At 40.3% G+C, this 26,450-nt stretch overlaps 1 protein-coding gene across 1 annotated transcript in view; it reads right to left on the reverse strand.

Annotated features, from left to right (window-relative positions):
- ube2o (ubiquitin-conjugating enzyme E2O) overlaps positions 1-26,450 on the reverse strand; it is a 50,690-nt gene that overhangs the window by 5,317 nt on the left and 18,923 nt on the right. Inside the window, exons 2-21 of the mRNA XM_088075611.1 lie at positions 19,851-19,910; positions 19,335-19,445; positions 17,208-17,305; positions 16,993-17,056; positions 15,395-15,538; positions 15,159-15,268; positions 14,906-15,056; positions 14,517-14,574; positions 11,899-12,064; positions 9,952-10,107; positions 8,879-9,033; positions 8,360-8,472; positions 7,184-7,312; positions 6,229-6,318; positions 5,811-6,135; positions 4,591-4,959; positions 4,311-4,487; positions 3,393-3,529; positions 2,548-2,751; positions 85-142 (exon numbers count right to left, since the gene is read on the reverse strand). Coding sequence (XP_087931737.1) covers positions 85-142; positions 2,548-2,751; positions 3,393-3,529; positions 4,311-4,487; positions 4,591-4,959; positions 5,811-6,135; positions 6,229-6,318; positions 7,184-7,312; positions 8,360-8,472; positions 8,879-9,033; positions 9,952-10,107; positions 11,899-12,064; positions 14,517-14,574; positions 14,906-15,056; positions 15,159-15,268; positions 15,395-15,538; positions 16,993-17,056; positions 17,208-17,305; positions 19,335-19,445; positions 19,851-19,910 — 2,875 coding nt within the window. The remainder of the gene's footprint in view (positions 1-84; positions 143-2,547; positions 2,752-3,392; positions 3,530-4,310; positions 4,488-4,590; positions 4,960-5,810; positions 6,136-6,228; positions 6,319-7,183; positions 7,313-8,359; positions 8,473-8,878; positions 9,034-9,951; positions 10,108-11,898; positions 12,065-14,516; positions 14,575-14,905; positions 15,057-15,158; positions 15,269-15,394; positions 15,539-16,992; positions 17,057-17,207; positions 17,306-19,334; positions 19,446-19,850; positions 19,911-26,450) is intronic.

Below are 26,450 nucleotides of genomic sequence, written 5' to 3' on the forward strand. Positions count from 1 at the left end.
ATGTGTGTGTGTGTGTGTGTGTGTGTGTGTGTGTGTGTGTGTGTGTGTGTGTGTGTGTGTGTGTGTGTGTGCGCGCGCACTAACCTTGTATGGAGATGAGAACTTGCAGCAGACTGGACTTGCTGGTCCATCTCTCAGTGCCCTGTGGATCAAATCACCACAAGAAAATGAAATGTTATGGCTCTAACTTCTGTTTCATGAGGGAGAGGAGTGTGGTACAACACGTGCTGTGGCGTAATGTCCTTTACTACATGCGTTGTAGCGAGTGAACTGACTAAGGGAAGATAAAATCAGAAAAGCACACAGAAAACAGGAGTCTCAAAACTGAATGAGCCAGCTGGTACCAGGCGTTAATCTGATGTCAAAAAATGACTGATATGAATGTTGTTGTCCTGTGTGACAATGACGTTGGCATGGGAAGTTTAGAAGACGTTGGATTTTGTTTGCCAGGTGTGGATGAGGTTCGCCCTGAGATGCTGAAGGCTCTGGACGTTGTTGGGCTGTCTTGGCTGACACGCCTTTTCAGTGTCGCGTGGAGGTCCGATAAGGTGCCTGTGGAGTGGCAGACCAGGGTGGCGGTTCCCATCTTTAAAAAAGGGGACTGGGGAGTATGCTCCAATTATCGAGGTATCACTCTGCTCAGTCTTCCCGGGAAAAGTTAACTTCAGGGTGCTGGAAAGGAGGCTCTGACCGATCGTCGAACCTCGGATTCAGGGGAACAATGCGGATTACGTCCTGGTCGTGGAACAAAGGGCCAGCTCTTTACCCTTACGAGGCTGCTGGAGGGGGCGTGGGAGTTTGCCTATCCGGTCTACATGCGCTTTGTGGATTTGGAGAAGGCTTATGACCATGTCCCTCGGGGAGTCCTGTGGGGGGTGCTGCGGGAGTTCGGGGTACCAGGGGTTGCCCTTTGTCTCCGATTCTGTTCGTGATTTTCATGGACAGGATCTCAAGGCTAGGCCGGGGGGAGGAAGGGGTCCGGTTTGGGGATCTCAGAATTGCATCTCTGCTTTTTGCAGATGATGTGGTTCTGTTGGCTTCATCACACCGTGACCTTCAGCATGCACTGGGGCGGTTTGCAGCAGAGTGTGAAGCAGTCGGGATGAGAGTCAGCACCTTTAAATCTGAGGCCTTGGTTCTCTGCCGGAAAACAATGGACTGTCCCCTCTGGGGGGAGAGTTGTCTCAAGCGAAGGAGTTCAAGTATCTCGAGGTCTTGCTCACAAGTGAGGGTAGAACGAAGCGTGAGGTGGAGACAGGCAGTTTGGTGCAGCATCTGCAGTAATGCCAGCGCTCCATTGAACCATTGTGGTGAAGGAGTTGAGCCAGAAGGCGAAGCTCTCGATTTACCAGTCCATCTATGATCCATCCCTCACCTATCGTCATGAGCTTTGGGTGACTGAAAGAAAGACCGAAAGAATGAGATTGTGGATACAAGCGGCTGAAATGAGTTTCCTCCGCAGGGTGGCTGGGCTCAGCCTTAGAGACAGGGTGAAGAGCTTGGAGTAGAGCCGCTGCTCCCTCATGCCGAAAGGGGCCAGTTGAGGTGGTTCAAGGATCTGATCAGGATGCCTCCTGAGCGCCTCACACCGGAGGTGTTCCGGCCACGTCCTACTGGTACGAGGGCCCCGGGGCAGACCCAGAGCACGCTGGGGGGATTACATGTCTCGTCTGGCCTGGGAACGCCTTTGGGGTTCCCCAGGACGAGCTGGAAAGTGTTGCTGGGCAGAGAGAAGTCTGGAATGTTCTGCTCTGTCTTTTGCTCCCGCGACCCGGCCCCGGTAGAAAATGGATGAATGGATGGATTTTGTTTGCTTAACCACAAAACTTACAACCACGGTTCCCTCACATTTTCATGGACAAAATTTAAAAACGTTTTGACTTTTCCTACTTTCTACTACTTTTCCTACTTAGTAAATTGTAATTTTCAGCAAGCTGGCAGATACGAATGAAGAGACTAAATGTAGAGTGAAAAGGAACACACATACGTGACGGTAAACAAACATTACACATCCACACACGTTAGTGGTGCATCAACAACTTCAGAAAAGAAATTTGCTGTTATTTACATTACATTACAAATACCTAAATTATGTGACTTTTCCATCCCTATTTAAACTGATTGATTTCAAATTAATCAATTACAGTTATTTTTAGTCTATAAAATGACTAAACAGTCAAAAAACATCCATCACACTTTCAGTCATCAAACCAACAGTTTAAAAGCTAAAGACATTCAGTTATAAGATTAGAATAATTGAAGAACTGTTTGTGTGTAGAGACCTACGATGTGCACTAAATTCATTTAATTGCAATTATTACACAAATCTGTCAAAATAGAGGAGCTACGTATCCAAACAGGAAACGGAACCTCAAATGAAGGAAAAAAACGATTAAATATGTGAAACAATAATTCTAATTGGTTTAGGCAGGAATAACACACTAGTCTCACACTTTAACACCTGGTGTTGTAAAACTGCAGCTTGTATCTCTAACCTTAATAAGAACTCACACCTGTACATACATTCACCTGTAAATCGGCACTCACCTTGCCGATCCAGGTGCCCAGCAGGCTGACGCAGACTTTGCCGTTGTCGTAGAGGTTGGGGTTGAGGCGGCCGCTGCACTGCGACAGGTAGCGGAACAGAGGCGGCACAGCTGGGTAGATGTTTGGCAGCTGGATGTCAAACAGGAAGAGACCGTCCTCATAGGGCGTTCGAGTCGGCCCTTTGATCAGGGCTGAGAAAAGGTCCTGTGGCGGAGAAAGCAAAGACCTTTAGGACACTTTTTGTCATGTAAGCAGTTAGTGAAATCTGTAAAAGCATGGCCAAACTTCATCCATTACTTCAATGTGTGGGTGATTGACTCTGAAATTAATCCTACACCTCATTCTACAAACCCAGAATCTCAGTGACCTTTGTATAGGAAACAACAACACAACCATGGAGTAGGACCGAAGAGAAGTAGTGGCATGTTTAAAAAAGCAGCAGGGGATGATAACAGTATTAATATTTACAAATGATTACCAACCTTAAAACAGCAGCTCCCACTCCTCGTCCCATTATTGATGCACTGCCTTATTCTTTTATCTGATCATTTAGACTTAAAGCAGTTTACAAAGGGTTATATAAAGCTTCGGGCTTTAAGATTATTTCTCGACATCATCTTTCAAGCTTGAAGCTTTTTGACCCTTGTTTGAAATCAAAATATCAGCCCGTTGTAACTGCGATTCTGCAGTGAATTCTGACCAGGCAACTACTGTGTAGTTATAGATAGAACCTGTCAGTATTTTTAATAGCAGGAATACAAATCTTTCAAAATGAATCAGGGTATGACTTATTTCAAAATGGTGATAGTGGGACTACTTTTTACCATGACCTTAATGAAACCCACCATGCGATCTTCAAATGTTTTGACCATGATGCCGTCTGGCAATGACGTTGCCAGCAGAGCCATCTCCTTCCTCACTGTACTGAAGAACTTCTTTGCCTCCGCTGGCTGAAACTCCATTTTCTTAAATGAGTGTGTGTCTAAAAATTACACAGAGAGGACAGACACAAGGTGATTGAACAGCAATAAACAATAAAAACATGAACGAACATCAATTATTTAGGGTAAGGGACAATATGCCCAAATATTTGTTCTGAGCTGATGAATTCTAACATGACTTTTTTTGTCTCGTGGGATAGAAAAGGGTGGAGCAGAACTGGGAGATCCTGTGGAGAGTTTGCAAGTTTCTTGGCAATTTTGTGTTTCTCACAGTGCACTGCCTTGATTCCCATCATGATGAAAAAAAACGTACGCATAAAATACACTGAGTCTTGTATGCATTGCTTTGTACCGGCTTCAACTTTGCTGTAAAATCTCGGCTTGATAGCCTATTTTTGCTGAATTTGCGTTCCGAATATTGTTGAAAGTTCATTGACAGCTGGCTAGCAGACAGTGGATCCTCTGTTTTGAGCTTAATGTTGGATAACAAAATCTGAGTTTTGGTTTTGCCATTCTTATCTGTCTATCCTATCATTAATGTGAGAGGTATTAGGTAAAGTAATAATACAGTAAACAAAATAAATATCCAGCAATTTCAGAAAACATGACTGAAATCTTACACCCAATGTCTCAGCATTTTAAGACTTTTGAAAAGTTGAATTTGAACTTTTTAATACCATTTAAGGCCTTATTTGAGATCAATGAATTCAATGCCTTTGGAGACATTTTAAGGATCTGCTGGAAAACTGTGTGTGTGTGTGTGTGTGTGTGTGCGTGCGTGCGTGCGTGCGTGCGTGCGTGCGTGCGTGAGAGATTTCTCACCTGGTGCCCACTCCAGCACAGAGAACACCTCTCCCTTGGCACTGGTGAAGGTGACGCCAGGTTTACCACCACTCTGTTGGCACAGCACTGGTGTGTCACTGAGAAACTCGCTGGGCCACTCTTGTCCACCCACGGGTGTCTGAGGCTCCTGCTGGGGCTTTTCTTCTCCAGCTCTCTCTACCTGAATCGTGACACACCAGCAGGTAAGATCTACTGCTGAACTTACTTATTTTTTACTGCACTGGCAAATTAATCCAACTCTGCCAGATTCATGTAACACCTACCTCTGTCCCCGCTCCTCCACTCCCCCCTGCCTCCACCACAGCCTCCATCTTCTCCTCCTCCACGATGGCCACGTTGTCCAGCGTCTTCCTCAGGTTCTCCTGCAGCTTCTTGATGTCATCCAGGAAGCGTTTCTCCTTGGTCGGTTTCTCGGGGGCAGTGGGCGTCACTGAACTCGCTACATTCGTTGTGGAAGCAGGTTCAGCGGAGGTTGGGGAGGTCGGGGAACCGCCAGTCCAGAGCTGCTCCACGGTCATGTTCTTCAGGCTCTCCAGGATCTTCAGGGCCTCTTTCAGCTCCCTGAAGCCCCGAGAGGCACCATCTTTACTGGGCTTCTCCGCTCCGTTCACTGCTCCTGGAGTCGTTCCTAAGCAAGCAGAATTTAGAAGTGTAAAACAAGATCCTGCAAGTACAAATAGAGACATGTCAAACAGGACACAGGTGGAGCGTTTTCGGTGATGTGAAGGCATTGTGTTTGTATTCATATTTGTATCCCTATTCTGTTTTGGTAAAAGCTTTTTTTAATTAATTTTTGGTCTTAAATTCAAGACAAAGTCATCAATGGAGCTCTATGGCACAGAGGAAGGTGCTTTGGACACACAGGCAATACTTGTTAGCAGGATCAACTCACTGTTGGTTTGGTCTTTATTATGGGGTTTGCTGAAAATAAAAAAATATAAAACCTATCTAATGAAGCATCAAACAATCAGGTAATGGTTTTCTAACTGTATTTTATCTGCAATACTTCTCTGGCACAAACTGACGATGGTGGCGACTGGAAACATTTCTATTGGCTTTTTGTTTTTTGTACGGTCTTTTCTTTTGCTTTAGTTTTGTGGCTTTTGTTTTTAATGTTGTTCTAATTGTATTTTTGTTCATTTAAATATATTTCTTTAAGCACTTTGTGATTTATTTTTCTGTGGAAGGTGGTATACCTAATAAATGTAAGATTATTTTGCTATATGTACTTTGAGCTTAATCATAATCAATATATATATGCTATACACATTAAATTGTCCTGTTTTGCCTAAACATATAGATTTGACCAGAAAGGTTTTTAATGCTTTACTGACACTCAACAGTTCTATGTAGCATGAAAAAACTTCACAAGTGGTTCCACAAAAGTCAAGGAGAATGATTTATGTTTTGCTCTGTAGAGTTGAAGCTATTACCTTGAAAAGAACAATAATCCAAATATTACAAAAATGAACCCCCCACCTCCTCCAGAAGCAGGGCTAGCAGCAGCCACAGACGCCTCTCCCTCCTCTCCAGGGGCTCCTTTGGTGGGACTGGTGACTCCAGCTTTGCTGCCCTCCTGAGGGGGGATGATGAACGTTGAGGAGCCGGTGGGGGTGGGGGTCGGGGTCGCCGTGTCGATGACATCTGCATTGTTGACGTGACTGTCGTCCTCAGTGGTGAGACCGTTATCTGTCTCCCAGCTGTCGCTCTCGTCCTCCCACTCCTCAGTGGACAGGACGCTGCTCGTCTCTTCCACTGAGTCGTAGTCGGTCTCCTCGATCTCAGACTCCACGTTGTAGAGATGCTGTGTGTGTAAATATTAAGAGACAGTCAGCAACAGACGTCGCACTTCTAACATCAAAAATAACATTGAGTTTCGTTAAGAATAAACGTTTACCTGCGGCAGGACGATTGTCATGGAGTTATCCGCCCACACCACCTCCACTTTACTGCTCACATCCACCCTGGACACCTGGCCGACTGACGTCTTACAGAAGATGTGTGCAGAGATACAACATTTGTCGATATCCAAGAACACAAAATACAATATGAAAACAAGACCAGAAGGCTCTAAGAGAATATTGTGTGTTGTACAGATTGTGATGCTCTTTGAGGCAGAGTTTTGATTTTGTGCAATACAAATTATTAATTTTACAGATCGTACTTGCCGTGCAATCCTTTTATGAATTCACGTGTCAGTTTCAGTTTACTAGGTACAGTGAAGTCAGGGATAAATGCGACCCTTATGCATATCAAGTTTTTGTTTTAACCCTTTGAAACCAAAGTAAACAGGCTTGATTATTTTCAAAAAACATGGGAAAAAGGCAATTAGAAACTTAAGAAGAACTGTACCAAGAATTAGCAAGAAATTAGTAGAGTAAATAATTTCCTAAAAAAGCAAAAGCAAACACACAAAATAATAGGAAAGTTCTAAAAAAAAAACAAAACCCCACACAAAACATAAACATTAAATGACCTGAAAAAATGCTTAAAAATGTTAATAATTCTGTAAAATTATTTTAAATTACGATACTAAATAAATATTTTTTTGGAAGTTTCCCCCTAGCGTTTTAAAATAATGTTCTTAATCTTCTCATTCTTTTAATTTCAAAGTAACTCAAACCAATCTGCTCAGGTTTTGAAGGTTTAATTACTTGTGAAAGGCGTCTGAACACAGCACAAGAAAAGTAATGCTGATCCAGGTTTTAATGGGTTAACTGTTGATAAAGGAAATTTGAGGTGCTGTTGAATTTTATTCCATTACACTGTTTCTAATATTTGGGTATTATATGAGGGTAGACTAACAGTAATGCCATGCATTTGAAAGAACAGACGTTTTCGATCGTTCTCACCTCATTTTCGCAGTCGTTGTGTCCGTTCTCTGAGTTCCATATTCTGATGACGATGTCGGTGGTGCGGAAGTGGAAATCTGGATGATCTGCGATGTCATACACGCTGACATCCTCCTCCATACCGATAACCTGGAATAAACCGAGCCAGGTTCAGTTCTGCTACATAAAGGTGAAGAGTCACGTACAGCAGCCATCTGCTAACAGTATATAAAGGAGTTTAGTCGAGTTACTATAAAGCTGCACATCCGCTGCATCGTACGGCACAGCTTTACACGGTTAGTCTCCCTCTTTTTTTGGTTTTCCGTTGGAAAAAGTTAGGGATAATTCCTGGTTCCATGCGAGCTGAGCCGATACTCGAAGGTAGAGTTAAAGGGATATTTCGCAGGATTTTAACCAGCTTTGTATCACAACAATGCGGGTACTATGTGTAAATGAACTGTGGTAAACTTCTGTCATAGAAAATTATTACATATGAAAGTATGTAAAACTGTTTAGCTTTAATCTAAGAATTTGTGACAGGAAATGGGCGTCATATTGTTTCCTGTATCGTAAAAATGGAGGCTGCAAAACTGTGCAGCGTTTATAAAACATGAAGAGAGATTCTGTTGCTGCTTTGCTCTTTTTCGTCTCGACTGTTTTCAGAAACATGCTTTATCTTATTGTTTAGCTGTAATATGAGACTGTTACCTGCTGGCTGCAATTCTGTCAAATGGACACGCATTTAGTGACACTGTGCACTGTGGTAGCTGCAAAAGTGAATGCCACAGTCCTTTTTCTCTGTTTTCCCTGGTCATGAAGCACCAGTCTTTAAAAGGATTTGCATTTGAACAGCCACGTTTCATTAAAACATCATCTTTCCAGTGGTGAAATTTAAAACGCTGCTGACCACCAGATCAGTCAGAATTGTTATTTGTGCCACACGAGAAAGCCTGCACAAACCTGCCATTTTAATACATTCAAGCTACTGTCAATGGTGACGGCATTTTATTTATTCACTTGAATCACATTTTGAAAAATGGCAGACCGCATAACCGCACACTACGTTATACAACTGATGAAGTGCAGACGTTCCTCTGTATGTTCCTCTGTCTCTCTCACACACACAAAGACGATTCTCAGTAGTTTTCAAATCCTTTAAAACACAAACACTGTTGCTCTTTCATTTTCCTGACTGACCTCCACGTCGTCGCTGCTGGAGTTGAGTTTGATCCACTTGACGACACATGTTCTGCCCTTGTGATCACCAGACTGGATCACACCGTACACTCCCGGGTCCTGAAGGGCTTGGGCTGAGAGAGCATACAAACACACACAAACACACACACATCCATACACAGTTTAGAGAACAAAACAAAGAACACTAAAGAAAAACACTCAAAACTTCAAAATGCAAAGATTTATAACAAAAATCTGAATTTGTATGAAGACAAACAGAGACTTTAGCTGGCTGCAACTTCACAGCCTTCACGTATTTTTCACTCCATTTCACAGACACACAAACTTGGCATAGTTTCAGCAAATGACCTAGATACTGTAGGTACGAGGTGGCCTATATAAAAAATCTCATCACAGTCCACAGGGACAAGAATCTGACAGGCTGTGTCTTGCCGGTCTGAAGACACGAAACGAAACAAAGTCAAATCAAACAACAAAATTTATTATTATTTTTCCCGAAATCAAACTCATTTTCCTTACGCCGTTTGTCTACTACGAAGTCCCCGGGGCAGAACTCGTGGCTGTCCAGATGCTGAATGGGGATGAGGTCGTTTGATCGGATCCCCTTTTCCACCCGCCCGTCCTTCCACATCACATCAGCCGTCGTCTTTGTGGATACAACCTCCACTGCAACCCTGCACAAACACACAAAGGTAAATGTTCATCATTTTAAAAAAAGGACAATTTCTCTCTCTGGGTTATCTTTTTTTCACTTATCACAAAAGCAAAGATACTGTATAATACATATATTTCTGCCGTCCTCTTATCTGCTGAATCATTTATGTTCACTAAGCCACTACTTTTCTCTAGTTCTCCCTCTCATCATTTACTAACTCAAACATCCTACAACCCAACAAGAGGCCCTCTCAAACTGACGACTGAACGGTTTTGTTGTGGAAAACATGAATCTTTTTTGGGACTAAACGTCAAAGAGCAGAACATCTGCGGTGTTGTGGTTTGTCTGGTGAGGTAAAACAAGCAAGCGAGAGTGTGAAATCTGTTTTGTAAACTGAGGATGAGTGTGACAGTGCGGTTGAGGAAATGACACCATCTGCACTGAAAGGCTCTCTGTGTGCGAGGCTGCTGTGGAGCTCCAGTGTCACTGTCAGACACATCGAGACATGAGGCCTTTGACAAACAGCACAGAGGTCGGAGAGACACACAAACACACTGTTGTCAGTTTTTTGGGGTACGCAGCCACTGGCTGCTTAAACAGTCGGTAACTGATGATGTCATTGGTCTCATTTTTACAACAAATTACCACTGCAGTTGCAGGGGGGAATACGTGCGTAGGAGGCTCCGACACCAGACTCATCAGCCTTATGAAAACATTTCAGCTGTTCCCTAAACTTTAAAAAGGCACTGGATCAATCAGTGGTCACTTTTGACAAAAAACAGTTACCACAGTGATCTGATGAGTCACTTAATCTGCAGAAAAGTGCTGAATAATCCAATAACATAAATACAAAAATTAAGAGGGTAGGAAAGAAAGAAGGAAGGAGAAAAAAAGAAAGGAGAGTGAATAAAAGAAATTAAAGACTCAATTAACCCACCGGTCTCCAGGCTTGAACTCGCGGGAGAACTTGGTCCTCTTCTTCTTGTGCTTCCTCTTCAGGTTGCGGATGGAGAGCGGGATGCTTTTCTTACGGTTGGTTCCCAGACCGCCGCTCTGAGAAGAGGCTGTGGAGCTGGCCGATGACGTCAGAGAGCTGCAAACAGGATTATAATCACAGGTTAACATCTCTCTCTCTCTTTTTTTTTTAACATAAAAGTGTTTTATTCAGTGTTTTTATTTTATTTAATATACTTTTTATTGGCATTTAACAACACATACCATCTGTTACACTGATTTCAAAAGCTTTGTACAGCCTTTATATATGTCTAAAATATTAAACATCTCATTTAATCAAACAATCTGTACACAGACAGGATAGTTTTCTTTTTAAAGATTGGTCCAGCCCGCTAGAGTTAGAAAATAGTGAAAATAGCTCTTAAAATTATCCAAATGTGACATATTCAAATTACCATTCAGTAATAGTATAAGACCCAACACCTGCAAAATTACTCATCTTTGAGAAGCGGTAACCAGATCATTTTAGGCAGTTTTCCTGAAAAAAAAAATGACTTGAACAGTTAAGCAATTATCAAAATTGGCGCTGATTAATTTTCAACTAATGGAAGACTAGTTGTTGGAGCTCTAATTTGAAAGTATGAGAGAAAAGGACTGGGCTGAATGTATAACTATCTGACGCTCCTGCAGACATCTTTTTGCAGCAAAGCCGCAACTTTTAGTGTGAATGAAGACACACAAGAGGAACTGTCTAAACACAACTGACACATTAAAATTAAATAATGAAATAAAACCCAGTGCAACAGCTCTGCTAGTCTACAAATATGACACTTTTAAACTTATGTTCTGTTTGAGAGATGATGAGTCAGCTCTGCGGTCATTTTTTGACAGTTAATTTTACAAAAAGCTGTGAGAAAGGCTCTCAGCTAAACTAGGGCTCCAATGGTATGAAGTTTTCACAGTAAATTAACCGTCTCCAAAAATATTGCGGCATCACCGTATGTGATTTATATAATTATTATTGCAAGTTAGTATAACCCTTAAAGGAATAACAGTGTTACATTATGTCTCATATCACACTTTCCCCATCACATGCAAAACAGTCATGAAAATGACTTTTTTTTTTTAGAACAAGTGTAATAATAATCTGCTTCATTGATTGTCAAAAAAACTTAGGAAAAGTCAAAACGAAGAGACACAAACTGCATACATGCAGATTAATTCAGCTACAGCGGACAGAATGATCAAACAATACTTCTTCAGGTTCGGTGAAGAGACGTCATGACTTTTTTTCTTCCATGCTAAAGCATATTTAGTTATTTCGCTTTTGATTGTTTTGCACTTATTTCTTTAAATGTTAACAATCAGTGCAACAGTGGACTCTCGTTCACATGGACAAAACACGCTGACTATGAGCGACACAACAGATGTGGCCACCCCGGGCAACCAACCAAAGGTTCCCACGAAGCTCTGAAAAATGATTCTTGATGCTTTTTTTTTGGTCATATATGGTAAACTGACAGAAAACACAAGTTTAAATAAGTCACCTTGGGCTGTGGGAAATCATTATGAACACTTTAAACGATGGTATCAAATATTCCCAGGCTTGAATCAACACCCCTCGGACACAGGCTCAGCAAAATCTGAACATTTAATCTTCACAAAAAAGGTTTTTGTAATTAGATCCAGTTTCACCTAACTTACTTTGTATTATTGTCACGTCATTTTATTTATAAAGCCCATTATCACAAAACTCAGTTTGACTCAGAGGGCTTTACATCATATGACATCCCTCTGCTCTTAGACCCCTACATCATCTAAGGAACCCCCCCCCCTCCAGGACGGACAGACGTGCAATACATTATTGGGTCCATCCACACAGCGCGACATATTTTAAAACAAACAACTAAATAGCTTAATGTAAACAGACCTGGTATCGTCAGTGTCTTCTGCAGCTTCGTCGTCAGCGTCCTGCTCCCCGTGTTCAGCCGAGGTGTCGTTGGTGTTCTGGGAGTCCAGAGGGTTCTGGATGGGCACCACGGGGCCGTTGTTGTTGTTGGGATGAGACGAGTCTGTCTGCTCTGATTTGTGCTCCCCTGGTGAGAGATAAAACAGAGAGTGCACACATTAGGGTTTCAATTTAAGGAATGGATGGGTGGATAATCTTTATAAACATCAATGAAAATGGGTGAAAAACAAGAAACTTGTAGTCTACTTCAGGTTTTTCTTTCTCTGTAGATTTACAGAGACAAAGAGACACAGTCATCCTGTTTTTTCCTGGATGGTGCAGACAGATGCAGAACAGTTCTGAGCTTAAGCGAGCTGCACTTCAGCACAATTTCCAATTAGTCTGCTCCCTCTGTACTGAGCTGCATTTGAGTAAAGGACTGCCTGATGTCTCACAGGAACTTTAAATAATTCTGACTGCTTTGCATGGAGACACTTCGTTCTCAGCTACTTTAGGGAAGATGTAAGCAGAAAACAATGCTCACTTTTCAGACAATGATTAATGATTAAGTGCTCTATGTGTCTCAGGTGTAGGTGTAGGGGTTTGTGTGTGTGTGTGTGTGTGTGTGTGTGTGTGTGTGTGTGTGTGTGTGTGTTTAAAGTAAAAGAAAATGCAAATTATGCTGTTCTCTCACATTTCATACTCACTTAAAACCCCAATTCATCTGTTCATGCTATCACTCCCATCCTAACGCTAATAGTGAAGTCTCTGACTGATTGCTTGCAGAAACAGGAAATGATGGTGTTTTTGACTAATGGGCTAAGTGTGAAGACCACTGCAGCAGCGCTCATAGAAACTAGATCAGGTGAATCAGAGAGATTTACAGGAGAAAATCATGTCGAACTACCCAGCTGCTACTGGATTTCTGAGGCTGGTGAGTTAAAAGTGGTAAAAATCTGAACCTAAAAAATAAATCTAAAATGTATTAAGTGATACCTGTTATTTTAACAAAATATTTTTGATTGAGATTCCTTCAAAATTTTGTAAGGTTAGTTGTTAAATTAAAGAGCCGTGCACAAAGCGGGACATTTTAAAGTTGCAAAATAGATTTCGTACTTAGACGTAACACTAAAAGCAAATATAGCAGTAACATAACATGAAGTAATGTATGGTGTTTGCATGCCTGTATAAAAAACAAATACAAATTAGTTAAAAAAAAGAGCCCCTTTGTTTCTGTTTATGTGATTAAAGCTGTAAGAAATCTTTTTCCAAACATTAACAATGTCAACACTATTGTATTTCAAAACATAATTAGTGCATTTTGAAAATAGATCTTGCTTTGCACTGGAAAAGCATATGAGCGGTCAGCGGGCTGGAGTATGTCCATTACGGCCTTTAAGCTGAACAAACTCAAGTTTTTGCTTTGTGTGGAACCAGACTGATACATTAAAGGATTAAATGAATACTTCACCCCCCAAATGAACACTTGTATATAAATTACTCTTTGCCTGTTGCGTTGAATTCGTAAAGAAAACTTTGTGTTTCTCACATGCCTCCAGAGAACAAAGAATCCAAAAATGGAGAAAATATTTACTTCAATTTGATGTATTAAAGTAAACGGGATCCGTGTTTAACAACAGCAAAAGTGTATTTAAACATTTGTTTACAAACTCTCACACAACTGCGGTACGATCCCAGTCTCATTTATCCAGTTGTCAGGTCAGTACTTCCCATACACAGTAAAAATGCATGTGTTTGGGAAGTACTGAGAGTATACGACTGAAATGACGAGACTTGGATTACGCTGTACGAGTTGTGTGAGAGTTTGTAAGTTAATGTTTTGCTGTAGTTTTGTTGTTGTTAAATGAATATAGTTCAGCAAGAATTCTCTGTTTTTGGATTCTTGATTTAAGTTTTCTTCACAAGTTCAACATAACACAGGGTAAGTACTTGATATAAAAGAAGAAAGAAAAACAGTCTGCATATTATATTATGCTCCTATGATTATTTCATATAATTACCACGAGATGACATTTTGAGCTTCATGCTCTTCATCAGAAATGATCCGATGCAGCTCGAAACGTCACCTCAGTGGTATTCATATTAAATATTAATGGGAGTACAATCTAGTGTGCAGATTTTTCAGTTATTCTCTTGTATTATCTCCAGGCACCTACGCCTTTTGTCCTCTGGATGAGTGTGCTTTTGTTGACTTTGAGTTACTGATATACAAATGAGGGGGTGAATTACTTCCTTAACTTTATCGCACAATGAAACAGTAAAAGTGGACTCCAGTAACAAGGAAGAGGAGCAACCTCCTCATTATGTGATGTGTTTGATAAATAGCTCCTAGTTTATGTATCATGAAATGGAAATTTATAGCTTAGTGTTGGTGTTTGTTTTCTCATACGCATTTCTGTTTTTAGGTGAGCGTAATTCTTCAATATAAGAGTCTTGCTGAGCTCATAATAGAGACAACACTGACATTAGAGAGCAGAAGTGTGTGTGTGTGTGTGTGTGTGTGTGTGTGTGTGTGTGTGTGTGTGTGTGTGTACTGTATGTTCCTTTGGATGTGGAGAGAGAGGAGTGTTGTTTGGCACCTTGCGCGTCGGTGTTCTCCGTCTTCTTCCCCAAATCCTTCTTGAACATCCTTTTCAACTGCAAGAGACACACACGTAAACACACACACACACATACAGAGGGTTTGAAGATGATCAAAAAATGCCTCGCCGTTTACAACTACTGACAGTCTCTGTAATACCGAGGGAGTTCCAATATTTGAGGATAACATCTGTAAAATACACCCGGCAGCGTGATAATCTGCTGTTCACAATCACTGTCATTTGTAAAAACAGGTGATTTTGAGTGTTAATAAGCTCCTGAGGGGACAACAGGCTGCACCGACCAACATTCAACAACAGGCAGCAAGTTCCTCATATACTGTAAAGGAGCTGACATATAAACAAAACTAAAATCTTCTTATCCTAACCTTTCTGGCCACGGGGTCTTCGGGAAGGACAGGGGCACCCTCCGGTCCTTCACAGGTAATGCGCGTGGCATCCCCCTTAGCTGGGAAAACATATAGCGCCCTCTCTCCCAGCTGCCTCTGGGTGTGGTCGTAGTACCCTAGACGCCGCACCCTAAAACCAACCAGCGCAGTAACATCACGTAAAAAGACAGAATTCTAGTTTGTTTCCATTGTGCAAACGTGAATCTGTGTGAGCATGATTATTCAGACTGACCGGCAGAGATTCTCCTGTGTGATGGTGGAGGGAGGCGGATAGACGCTGTCTGAACCTTTGGGAGAGTAGCTCTTCGTGATCCATGTCACCTTCAGTTCAACCACTTTTACCTGAGCACGATGACACCATGGAGAAGATTTAAGATACACAATTACATCTAAACCTCTGATTTATTAAGTGCACAACGGGACTGATGGTCATTAAAAAAGCGAAACAAAGGACAATCATTGTCTCACCTCTTCTACGACCACCCTGAACTTGCACTTCCGGCTGAGGACCGGTTTGACTCCTGAAAGCCACTGAACGTTAGAGAAGACTTTAGCCGGACCAATCAGGACCTGGCCTGGGTAGAAACCATACGCCTCATCGAAGAACAGACCCTGAAGAACAAACACAGAAGCGTGGACACAATATGAGTAGAGCAGGGGTCTTCAGTGTTTTTTAGGCCAGGGACACCGTAGCTGAAACAGAGACAGAGTAGGGAGCGCCTACTGTGCTGTAAAAACTGTTAGCTAACCTGTTCACCTGCCAATATGGATACACGCTGCACAGTGATGATTATACAAGGATTCATGCCGATCATTTATGTTGTTTACTATAAATTAAATGTTTAACTTTTTTTTCATAAATAGGCCAAATTATCTTCATTATTCTCAATTCATGTTAATGTTTGTTTTTGACATATGTTCATTTTTGAAAAAGAAAAAACAAATTGGCAACATTAATCATTTTTACGCAGTTAAAGCTAACACAATGATTCAACAAGTACAAGGAAAAAAATCCCATTGCAGTTAATTTTAACAAAAAAATCTATGTAAAAAGGACATTTTCTGCACACTGCTTAAAAAAATGTACTTTTTTTAAACATTTAATAATTGGATTGACATCTTGGAAAAGATTACGTCTGCTATTAGACTGCATCAAGACAAGTTTTTTAAAAGATGGGGAGGCTGGCTAAGGTATGTTATACCTGTTTCTTCTTCATTTCCTAAAGGGGAATTTTTTTGGGTTTGTTTAAGAGTTTTTTTTAATGGTTTTCAAGTCATTTTTGTGATTACAGTATCATGAAGAAGCACCCCAACGTTCTGGTTCTATTTATTAAGTTTTTTTTTTCTTTTTCATATTTGTTTACTATGTCCATACCTGTATTTATGTTTAATTTATTGGTCTTCTTCTTCTTCTTGAATTCACTTTTGTATTATCTCCAGCTATGAATGTAATTTTCAGAACAGTTGGAAAGATAAGGCTACTAAGTCCTATGAGGACTATATGTTTAGACCTTGAAACACCTCAATAAAAGGAGAATAAAAAGAAAAAAACATGAATGAAAATCCTGAGTGAAGCCGTTAAAAATTCAATTTAATTGATCTGTAGGTCTAAACAAAGTGTGATTTTTTGAAATTGTGAAATCCTGTAAATAAGCCTTGGAGAGGACATGGTGTGTCGTAAATCTGCCAAAAACACTAAAATGGAAATTTCTGATTTATAAAACAAAAAAACAGTTAAATTACATTATGTGAAATGCAAAGTAGAGTAATTGTTCTAACATTTCTATAGAGCGTAAAAAAGTGCTCTGGAAAAGGTCAAACACGTGTTCTTTTACAAACTAGACCTACACACATGTAAATGTCATCTGTGGATGGATGTTACATTAGATTCAAATGAAAACAGGCTGAGGACCACAAAAATAATGCTAACTATAGAATATTAAAGATAAGAAGTATTTACAGTCTACAGGCCAGCTTTCTGTAAAGGGATGTGACTCCTGACTAACAGCTGCTCTGCTCAGAGTGGATGTACCTGAGGTGACAGATAAGCACTTGTGGCTACGTACCGAGTCACTGACATGTGGACAGACGTCGTAAAGCTTGGCACCGTCCTCCACACTCATGGAGCACCTGGGGGGAGGCAGAGAGAGAGAGAGAGAGACTCCTGGTTGACGTTCACTGGATTTGGCACTGATGACTGTGTGCCAGCACCCAGACATGCCGACAGACACGCTGACACACACGCTGTTAAATCAAACACACACACACAAACACAGTCTACCTGGCTCCGTTGGAGAGCTTGAGGATGATGTGATTAGTCAGGTCATACACTTTCCCCAGCCAGAAGTCGTAGGCGATATAGTCACCGTACATAAAAGACTAGAAAGAGCACAATGAATGTGAGAAAAGTTTTGGGTTTTTTTTTAAATCAAAGTATTATCTGTAAAACAATAATAATCATAGTGCACAGTAATCACTTGTAGATCAGTTTCATGTTCTTTATGGAAGACCAACACCGCTACAGCTTCAGATTAAACACTGTGATACTGTATGTTAACTGACAAAAGAGGCTACTTGGACAATAACATATTTCACTCAAAGCTGCAGAAGTTTATCATTTCTGTTACCATTTTTCTAAACCAACCGTCTTATCAGCAACGACTGAGGTGAATCGTCTGGTACCAAATACTGCTTTGAGTACTAAATGTACCATGAGATGAGGGGTGGGAATCTGTAGACACCTCACGATTAGATTTGATTTCGATTCAGAGGGCTATGATGCGATAATAAAACAATTATCAATGCATGCTGATGCATCATTTTTCATCATCATCGTTTTTTGCCTCTTACATGATTTCTTTTGTCTCACTATGTGACTACTTTTTACTTTTAAAACCCAACATATTTGTAATGATCTATAATTTAAAATAAACAGAGGAATCTACTACAATTGTCTAAGGAATTAAGAATTTAAACACTCAGAGCATGTTAGCAAATGTTTCACCATAAAATTGGTTAAGCTGTAAGAAATGTACAGCTCAGTCTTACAAAATTATTCCAGGTGGTCATAAATTATCACTTTTTTGGCAATTAGTCAAACATTTTATTTCCTTAACACACTTCTTAACTATATTATAGAAAAGGCTATGCAATGACATGTTGTATTTTTATCATTTTAGACATTTTATAATATCTATAAATGCTAAACGTGTGTAATTAGAAGTACGTGTTGGTATCTGAGAGAGAAATTTGATGATTCTGTATTTTGTGGGTCTGTCATTTCCAAATAATTTCCCAGGAAATGTATTGGAATGTACTATATAGTTTGGTATTAATTGTCAGGAAAAAAGGAATATTGGCTCCGTTTTAGCAAAAAGGCTGTAATCAAGCATTTGTTACTGTTGCTGTGATAAAACGCGAGAAAACGTGAGTGTTGGCAGTGTGTGGAAGCAGACTTTTCTTATTTTGACTCATCACTATGCATCTGTATGTATACTAATGTGCAAATATCAGTGATGCACCGATCCAATACTGATATCGGATATTAGGCTGATACTGTCTCAAATAGCTGGATCAGGTATTTGTGACAGTGTGGCTGATCTATTTGGCTCAATTCTATGTTTATGTCAGATTTCATTAAGTCATGCATCAGTGGTGCATCAGTAGGTCACATAATGTTCTCATTTTATACAGTTGTAGTGTTTTATACTTCAATTTTAGATTTTGATTGGGTTTTGATCAATTTGTTGGTGAATTTAAGATTTATTTCACCAACTTTTATTTATTATTTTTAATAATTTAAAAACATAATCAGGAAATGTATATGCTTTTGTTACATTTTGTTTTACAAATTTAGCAAAAGAAAGGAGGATTCTTGCACACTAAACAAACAACAGTTTGGTCGTCAGACCTTCACCACTTAACCTGATAAAGGTCTTACTATCAAAATGTTGTTTCCTTAATAAAAAAAAATGTGCGAGCAATAGGACAGTGTGCAATTCTCCTCTCTCCATCTATGGACTGCTTCCTCATATGCACCTGTCCGTAAGTTTTCAAAGGTGTGCATGAGTCACCACATTCACAAATTTAGCAAAATTATGCCTAAAACATAAAAGAATGATCCAAGTCACTTCCACACATACAGACATACAGTTTATTAATTAAACATTGGTATGGAATCAGTTCTCATTACCAGCTGATTCCAAAAGTCCAGGTAATGGGACTGAAAACTTACACTGGTGCCTCCCTAGCAAATATCAATTTTCTGTGAAATTTATGAAATGGGTCTTTTCAAGAAATCACTTTAAAATGTCTCAGGAAAATACGGACTTGTCAAATAAAGTGCTACCATAAACATATCTGATGGTCCTGTGTACGAGAAGTGAGGCCCTCAAATAAAATGTCTTACCCAGATGTGCTGCAGGTCTTTGCTGTTAACTGGATACAGAACACAGCTTGTTCCCACTAGTTTCACTGCACACTCGATGTCAATGTTGGTCACAATGCCACACTGGTTGTCCTGTAATTCAACAAACACAACGTCAGCATATCATCAGCATATCATCATATCATTTATCAGCACTGCTACATTAACCTGTTCATCAACAGAAACACATGGTTTGACGGCATGTATACAAGACAAAACTTTAAATTTAAACCAAAAGGAAAAGTGTTGCGTCTGTATTTAGACTGGGAGCTGTTGCACTGCGGTGGCACAGAAAGTTTCCTCTAAGTCCTTTGTAAGTGTCGACCTGTGATAATATTCCAGTCATGTCTGATGCAGCAGATGGAACAGAGAGGTGAACAGTGACAAGACTGACAAAAAGCAAGACTTGACTGAAAGACAGCTCGAAATAACAAGACAGAATGAGAGAGGTGGAGTGAAAAGGCAGGGATGGAGATGAAGAAAAAAAACTCCTCTTACGTTAGAGTTGTTCCGTCGCACGATGTCTCGAATGACGATGGATCGATCTTCAAGTTTCAGCTGTAAAACACAAAGGGCAAACATGTTTAGAAAATGGTGGCTGACACAGCTGGGTGACCTCATCTTACAGAAATCTCACAGCGACAGGAGCGTCTGCCGGGTGTCGGTCACTGTAATTGGATCATCATTTTCTTATGATAACTGCAGAGGAGAACTTTTCACATCAGTGACCCCGTGATGAACCGCGGAGAAGAACTCGGAAATTAACTGCACATAAATCACATTCACACTTAGAGCATGACAACATTACTGATGTGGTTTGTCACGGCCTCGTCTCGTCCCCTGCGCTCTCAGCCATGAAGAGTGCAACATGCACAGTCAGCAGAGCTGGAACGCCCCCTGAGACGAGATGAAATTATTTTTGCCATCCAAACACGGAGACACGTTTCACTGAGCTGGCCAACATGAGCCTCTGGTGTGAGAACACTGAAGGAGTCAGCAAACATATTGTCACCATCAATTATTAATCAACACTTTGATACAAAAATAGGAGCTGTAAGGACATGGTTTACAACTACAGAAGCCACAGCCTGATGGACAGATGGAAGCAAAACAGCATTGATCAAGAGCTACAAGCCCTCAGAGACACGGGGTAGAAAACAGGAGGCACTGAGCTAAACTTGGCACAGGCTCAGCTTCCAAAGTCGCAGTGGGAAACCTTGTTCCCGCGAGCGAAGTTTTGCTGTGTCACTATGCTTGCTAATGGTCACTCAGAACAGAAATAGCCCTGCATTAAAAAGGTGTTGGTAGGGCCGCGTTTCTCTGGGCAACAGTGAGGTGATTAAATACTGTACGATCCAGGAAACTACTTTAAGCTATAGATCCATGAGTTTGGAGGCTAGACAGTAAAACACTGAACAGTAGTTTATAACAGGATTTTACATCTCTGGGAAATCATCATTTTATCCTCAGTTGCAACAATCTCTTGGTAAAATTAAGATTTTTGATAACATTATGATAGGCGGGGTCCCATTGGGAATGTAAAAATATGTCTAATGGAAACATGTTAATTTCGATAAAAAAGAAAAATCTTCCATGTATTGATAAAAAAGTTTTCATGCTCGCATGAGGTGGTATTCCATGCAATTTAAAAAAGCCATATTTTGCAATAGAAACACTTTTTTCGCTTTAATAAGTCACATGACGCTATGGCTATTTGCTTGTTGGTAGGAAGCGGCTCCCTCGGGCATCATGCAGCAGGCACTACAAGAGCTTCAATCTTCAAAAGCTGAGCATAAGTGTGGAAGATACATCGCCATGCTTCTTGGACTGTTACTGTTAGAGGAGGAGTCGCATAACATCAATTTATGGAAACGCAGTTATAATGCAATAGTGTTTTATCAACATTTTGAAAATATTGGTCAAGTTTTGCGCACTGCATCGCTCTAAAAAACATTACTTCCCATGGACTGCACCACGCCACAATGGCGTTTTGCTATGTCAAGCAAAGCATGTGCAAAGATCGGCAACCTGCTCAAGGACCTCACTAGGTTTAACTCTGGGCGCTGCACTGTGTGCACTTAGGTTAGTCAATTTGAGGAATGTGTCTTCTATCAGTGATTGGCATCATCACTGAATGTTATTTGGGGTAATTTTTGTTATTTTATTTTGATGATTTATGATCTGCCTCCAAAGAACAACTGAAAGCCACTGCTCATTTGCACCAATATATTACTATTCAGGAGAAGTAGCTGTTACTCTTTATTCCTGGCAGCGTCTCTGCGGTGCTTCAGCCTTCATTATCTAAACTGCTGATTCATAACCATGGTAAACTATTACAGAAAATTATATGAAAAGTTTATGAAATACTGTCAAATAAATAGAAAAAGCAGAAAGCAAGAAAGTGTGTGGGTGTGGTGAAGTGTGGTTTTCACTTTAACCCAAGAGAAATTTAAAGCAGTGAAAGTTACTTTTACACTGAAAATGTGTACCCATAATACATTATTTAGATAAATAATTGGTTTAACTTTACTGTATACAGCATGTCTATTTTTATTCTCTTATTGGCAACATTTATAAAACACATGTTAGTGTTTGTTAAACCAGGCAACTTTCATATCACAGCTGAATGAACACAACAACTACAGAAACTGAAACTCCAGCTGCAGAAAACTGTGAATTATCACTTTAGTCACTTACTTTAAACTGAGAAAGCATCACTAAACTGACAAAATGCCAAATAAGCTAATTTTGGTGTTTGTGTCTAGGTTATATTTACAAGTCTGTGTGGCAGAAAGTGAACAGTAGTTAAAAAACAGGCACAGACTGCCAACAAAAAGCTACCTGCTGGAGGCTTCAACTCTACAAACTACAGCACAAGCGGCTCTATTGGCAGTGAGTACACAGCAAAGTGGCAGCAAACTGCCAGCCAGAGCCTCTGAGTTTGGGCAGAGACAGTTGGAAGTAGAGGAGGAGAGTGTAATTAGGAGTAAAGAGAGCGGAGAAATTAAAAACACGGAGGCTTGCTGCATGTTAAGTAATGACTGAGGGGGGAGCGTTTTCATTTTGGATTATTACTGTGCTGTATGAGCAAATCCTTTAGAACATAAAGTGGGAATATTGTACCATACTTATTATAATTGTGAGGACAAATAATTTAACTTACTTTCCACTATTTTGTATATCAAATCCTTCTCTTGATTTTTCAACCTTTTATTCTCCTAATTATGGCCATTGAGACTATGGGTCATGGATATTTTGCACTGGTTCGCAAACATTGTTGAGATCTGGAAAAAAGAGCAAATCAGAAGCAAATCAATATGTGTTAGGACGCAAGCCTCCTAAAGTTCTGAAATTAAGATAACTTATATTTCACGTATGCTTGTCTCTGAGTCTGACCAAAAGCAACAGAGAGGAGCCTCAAGGATTAGCTATTGTAGCCAGATGCATAGCAATATTCATCCAGGTAACGACAAGTATTAAGTTAGTATGACCCACAATCAAACTAGCGACTTTTAAGAATATAAAATATAGATCAAATATACAAGAATTTCACTATAAAGGGGCTCTATGACAAATTTATAGCAGATAAGTTGTCATACACTGTTGACGAGGTTGTCAACATGGCTTAACTGGCAGCTGGCAGCTAGCAGCTAGCAGCTAGCAGCTAACAGCGCTAACTCCATAAACTGTGTTAAACAACAGCAACAATGCTGACAGAGGTTATGGTGTTAACCAGAGGGTGGATGATAGCCTATGAAGGTGTCTTCTCCATAAAATGGGTGTAGTGCAAGGCACAACAGCAATGAGTAAGCCAGTGGGATACACACATGTACTGACATGCGAATGGTTGAACTGGCTTACTACAACAAACTTGTGTTGTCATGAAAATATTGATATTTAATACCATTTGTGACATTTGGGGGGGGGGGGGTTAAAATAAATTGTCAAAAGATGATTGAAACCTTACCATGACAACAACAACTTTTGTTTTTCTTTGTTAGTAGCAGTGAACAGCAGAATGGTAGAGGTCAATCAGTTATGCAACAAATTAGTACTGAAACGGATTCAAATATTTAGAATTAATACGTACCAATTAGCCAGTGTTTCTGACAATACTACAACAAACCACAGTAAAGCTATGCCACTGTATCTTTACAGAGCAAATAGTGTATATATATATAATGGTGCTACATTAATGCTCTGAATATCACATACAGAACATTTAAGTGATATCAAATACAAAAATGAAACCTGTCAATTCTTATTTTTATGACGGCCCTCAATTTTCCTGTATGTTAAGACGTCCTACCATCCAAAAAGGATGAAAGCACAAGTGAGAGTGAGTGTGTGTGTGTGTGTGTGTGTGTGTGTGTGTGTGTGTGTGTGTGTGTGTGTGTGTGTGTGTGTGTGTGTGTGTGTGTGTGTGTGTGTGTGCGTGTGTGCGTGTGTGTACTGTAACCCCCAGTAGCAGAGACATGAGGAGCAGACAGGCTGCTGTTTAATAGATTACAAGGGAACATGGTGATCCATTGATCGACACACACACACACACACACACACACACACACACATACATACATACATATACACACACACACACACACACACACACACACACACACAGGCTCTTCATCTACACCTTTTAGCTGAGAGAAGCTGAGAATTTCTAAACATTTTTTTAAGACAGACACATACACAGCTCCTCTTCATTAATATTCTTTCAGAGCATCATGGTGCACTGCGCTAGTGTAGTAACTGATTTCCTCACCAGTTTAAAAACACTAAAATCAATACCATTTACGCCACTGTAAGAGAGAGCAGAAAGAGCAATACAACACCTGACTGTAGGTCACACTGCCCCACACCACTGAAGACCACAGCAGGACCTTTGCTCCCATTATTGATTATGACCAGTATGGAAATTTGCTTTCAACTGTTATGAAAATGCTGGTTGTCAATGATATCACTTGCTTATTTAATGTAACTTTAAGTTCAGATTTATTGATAGATACCTCTGTTAGAAAACCCTGCTACACAGCAGCATGGTACTGCAGTGAGAGGGATTTTTCTCCAGGAAGAGACTGAACAGAGGAGGGATGATGGGGCTGCTGTCTCACTGATCACAGTGATATAAAGCCGAAGAAAGGAAATATCTTCCACCTTTTATCACTGTTCATTATAGGGAGGTATTTCTCCGAGATGACGGCACCCATATGCCGCTTGAACAAGTGACTGCTGGAGTGAGTAAGTTACATGCAGCAATGGTGTCCTGCTTTCGTCTTCCTAAACCTTTTCTTGGTCATATTTATGATATCGGAAACCCAGGTATTAATATGACTGCATACATTATTTTAATAAAATCCAGAGGATAGAGGGGGCTCCTTGTTTTTGGAGTCGTTTTTGTTATTCCTGGTAAGATGTACAGGTATGTTATCAGCGGAATTTGTCTCTGGTTTAGTCCATTTACCAGAGAATTTATCACTCTGCTTGATTTGCCCTAATCATCTTATGAGCAATAATGAAAGACGTGAGTGACAATTTTATTTATTTATTTATTTATTTCAATTGCATACTGGTGTCAGACTTCCATTTGTTATGAAGATTATATATATTGCCGTATTTTATGTTTTCTAAATATTAACCAAGCTGAGCACCTGACAGCATTGCAGACAAAAATCAGAAACCCCAAAAAAAGTCCTTTCCGCAGCAGCCGTGGGTTCCATTCTGGCCTCCTCCCTTTGCTGCATGTCGTCCCCTCTCTCTCTGTCCCTTTTTAGACTTGTACTGTCCTGTCAAAATAAAGGTAAAAGCCTAAAAAAATAATCTTTAAAAAAATACACATGCCCTGCTCTCAGTTTAACTTGTTGTATGTAGTGCACAGCACACACCTCTAGAGGTCAGTCTCTACCGAAACCAGCAGCTGAGCTGACAGATGTATTGAATGTGAGTGTTGGGGATGACCACAGCGTTACAGTACTGTAACCAGCCACCATGGCAGAGAGACAGTGAGGAAAAACAGCATATTTCCACATCTAACTTGGATAATTAAGATTTATTTTGACCAAATCAGATTGCCGGAACAGTGGACTAACTAACCAGACAACCAACATGACTAATTAAGACACTTTTGTTGAGGGTTTTTTTCTGTCAAGTTTAAATGAAATTGTGTTTTATAAAAGATGAAGTTAGTACTTAGTTTGGTTAAAGAGAGAACCTTAAATTAAGAAGGCATATAGTTAATTCATCTGTTTAATAACGAAAAAGGTGTAAAAACATTGCCTTTCTTGTCATTTTACATGTTTATTTATTAGATTGAAAAAGCTAAAAGAGCTTGAGTAACAAACTTGCTGGTCTGAGGGGGTAGCAATGCTGCACACTATTACTGATATATTATATATAGGTATAAGAAGTATGAAACAACTGATAATGCCTAACCAGGATATTCCTAATAGTGTCAATGGAAAGGTTGATATGAAAAGTGAGCTACGTGAAAATTATTTAGGGGAAAAGTACACATTGGTACTTTTGAGTCTTAAGACCATGACACATCAAGCCGACGGTCGACCGCCTGCCCACACTGAAGTGATGGCGAGCACCCACAGCCCTTGTTGCCTCAGTATCTCCCACACCGTTGGCTTTCGTCACCCCTCGTTGGCAATTCCACACATTCTAGATGACCGCCATCTGCTGGTATGGAGGGGTATTTCCTTTCACACAGGGTGTTGGTGTGTTCATGTGCCTCTTTTCGGCTGAGACACTGTGTCGGTCACTCAATAGATTACCATCGTGTTTTTGGCTGGTAAGTGAAGAGGATCTAGCAGATATTTGCATATTTTACCAGCATTTGGTTGGTGACCGGTGCTAATTTCCTACACTTGAGAGTGACACAACGGGGCTTTCATCGCCCCCTAGTTCTCAGATGTTGGCTTGGAGTGTCACGGCCTTTAAACAATAACAGAGCACTAAGCCATCTTTGCTTTTATTTTGAACAGATCACAACTTATACCTTCTACAGAGATAGGAGGTGTTTGACAGCTCTGTGGTTTGTTTAGAGATCAGGCAAATACGCAATCAAGCAATCAAGTCATATTTTAAAGT

This window comes from Plectropomus leopardus, chromosome 3, assembly GCF_026936395.1.
Source record: "Plectropomus leopardus strain MGB_pleo_1.0 chromosome 3, ASM2693639v1, whole genome shotgun sequence".
Taxonomy (NCBI): domain Eukaryota; kingdom Metazoa; phylum Chordata; class Actinopteri; order Perciformes; family Serranidae; genus Plectropomus; species Plectropomus leopardus.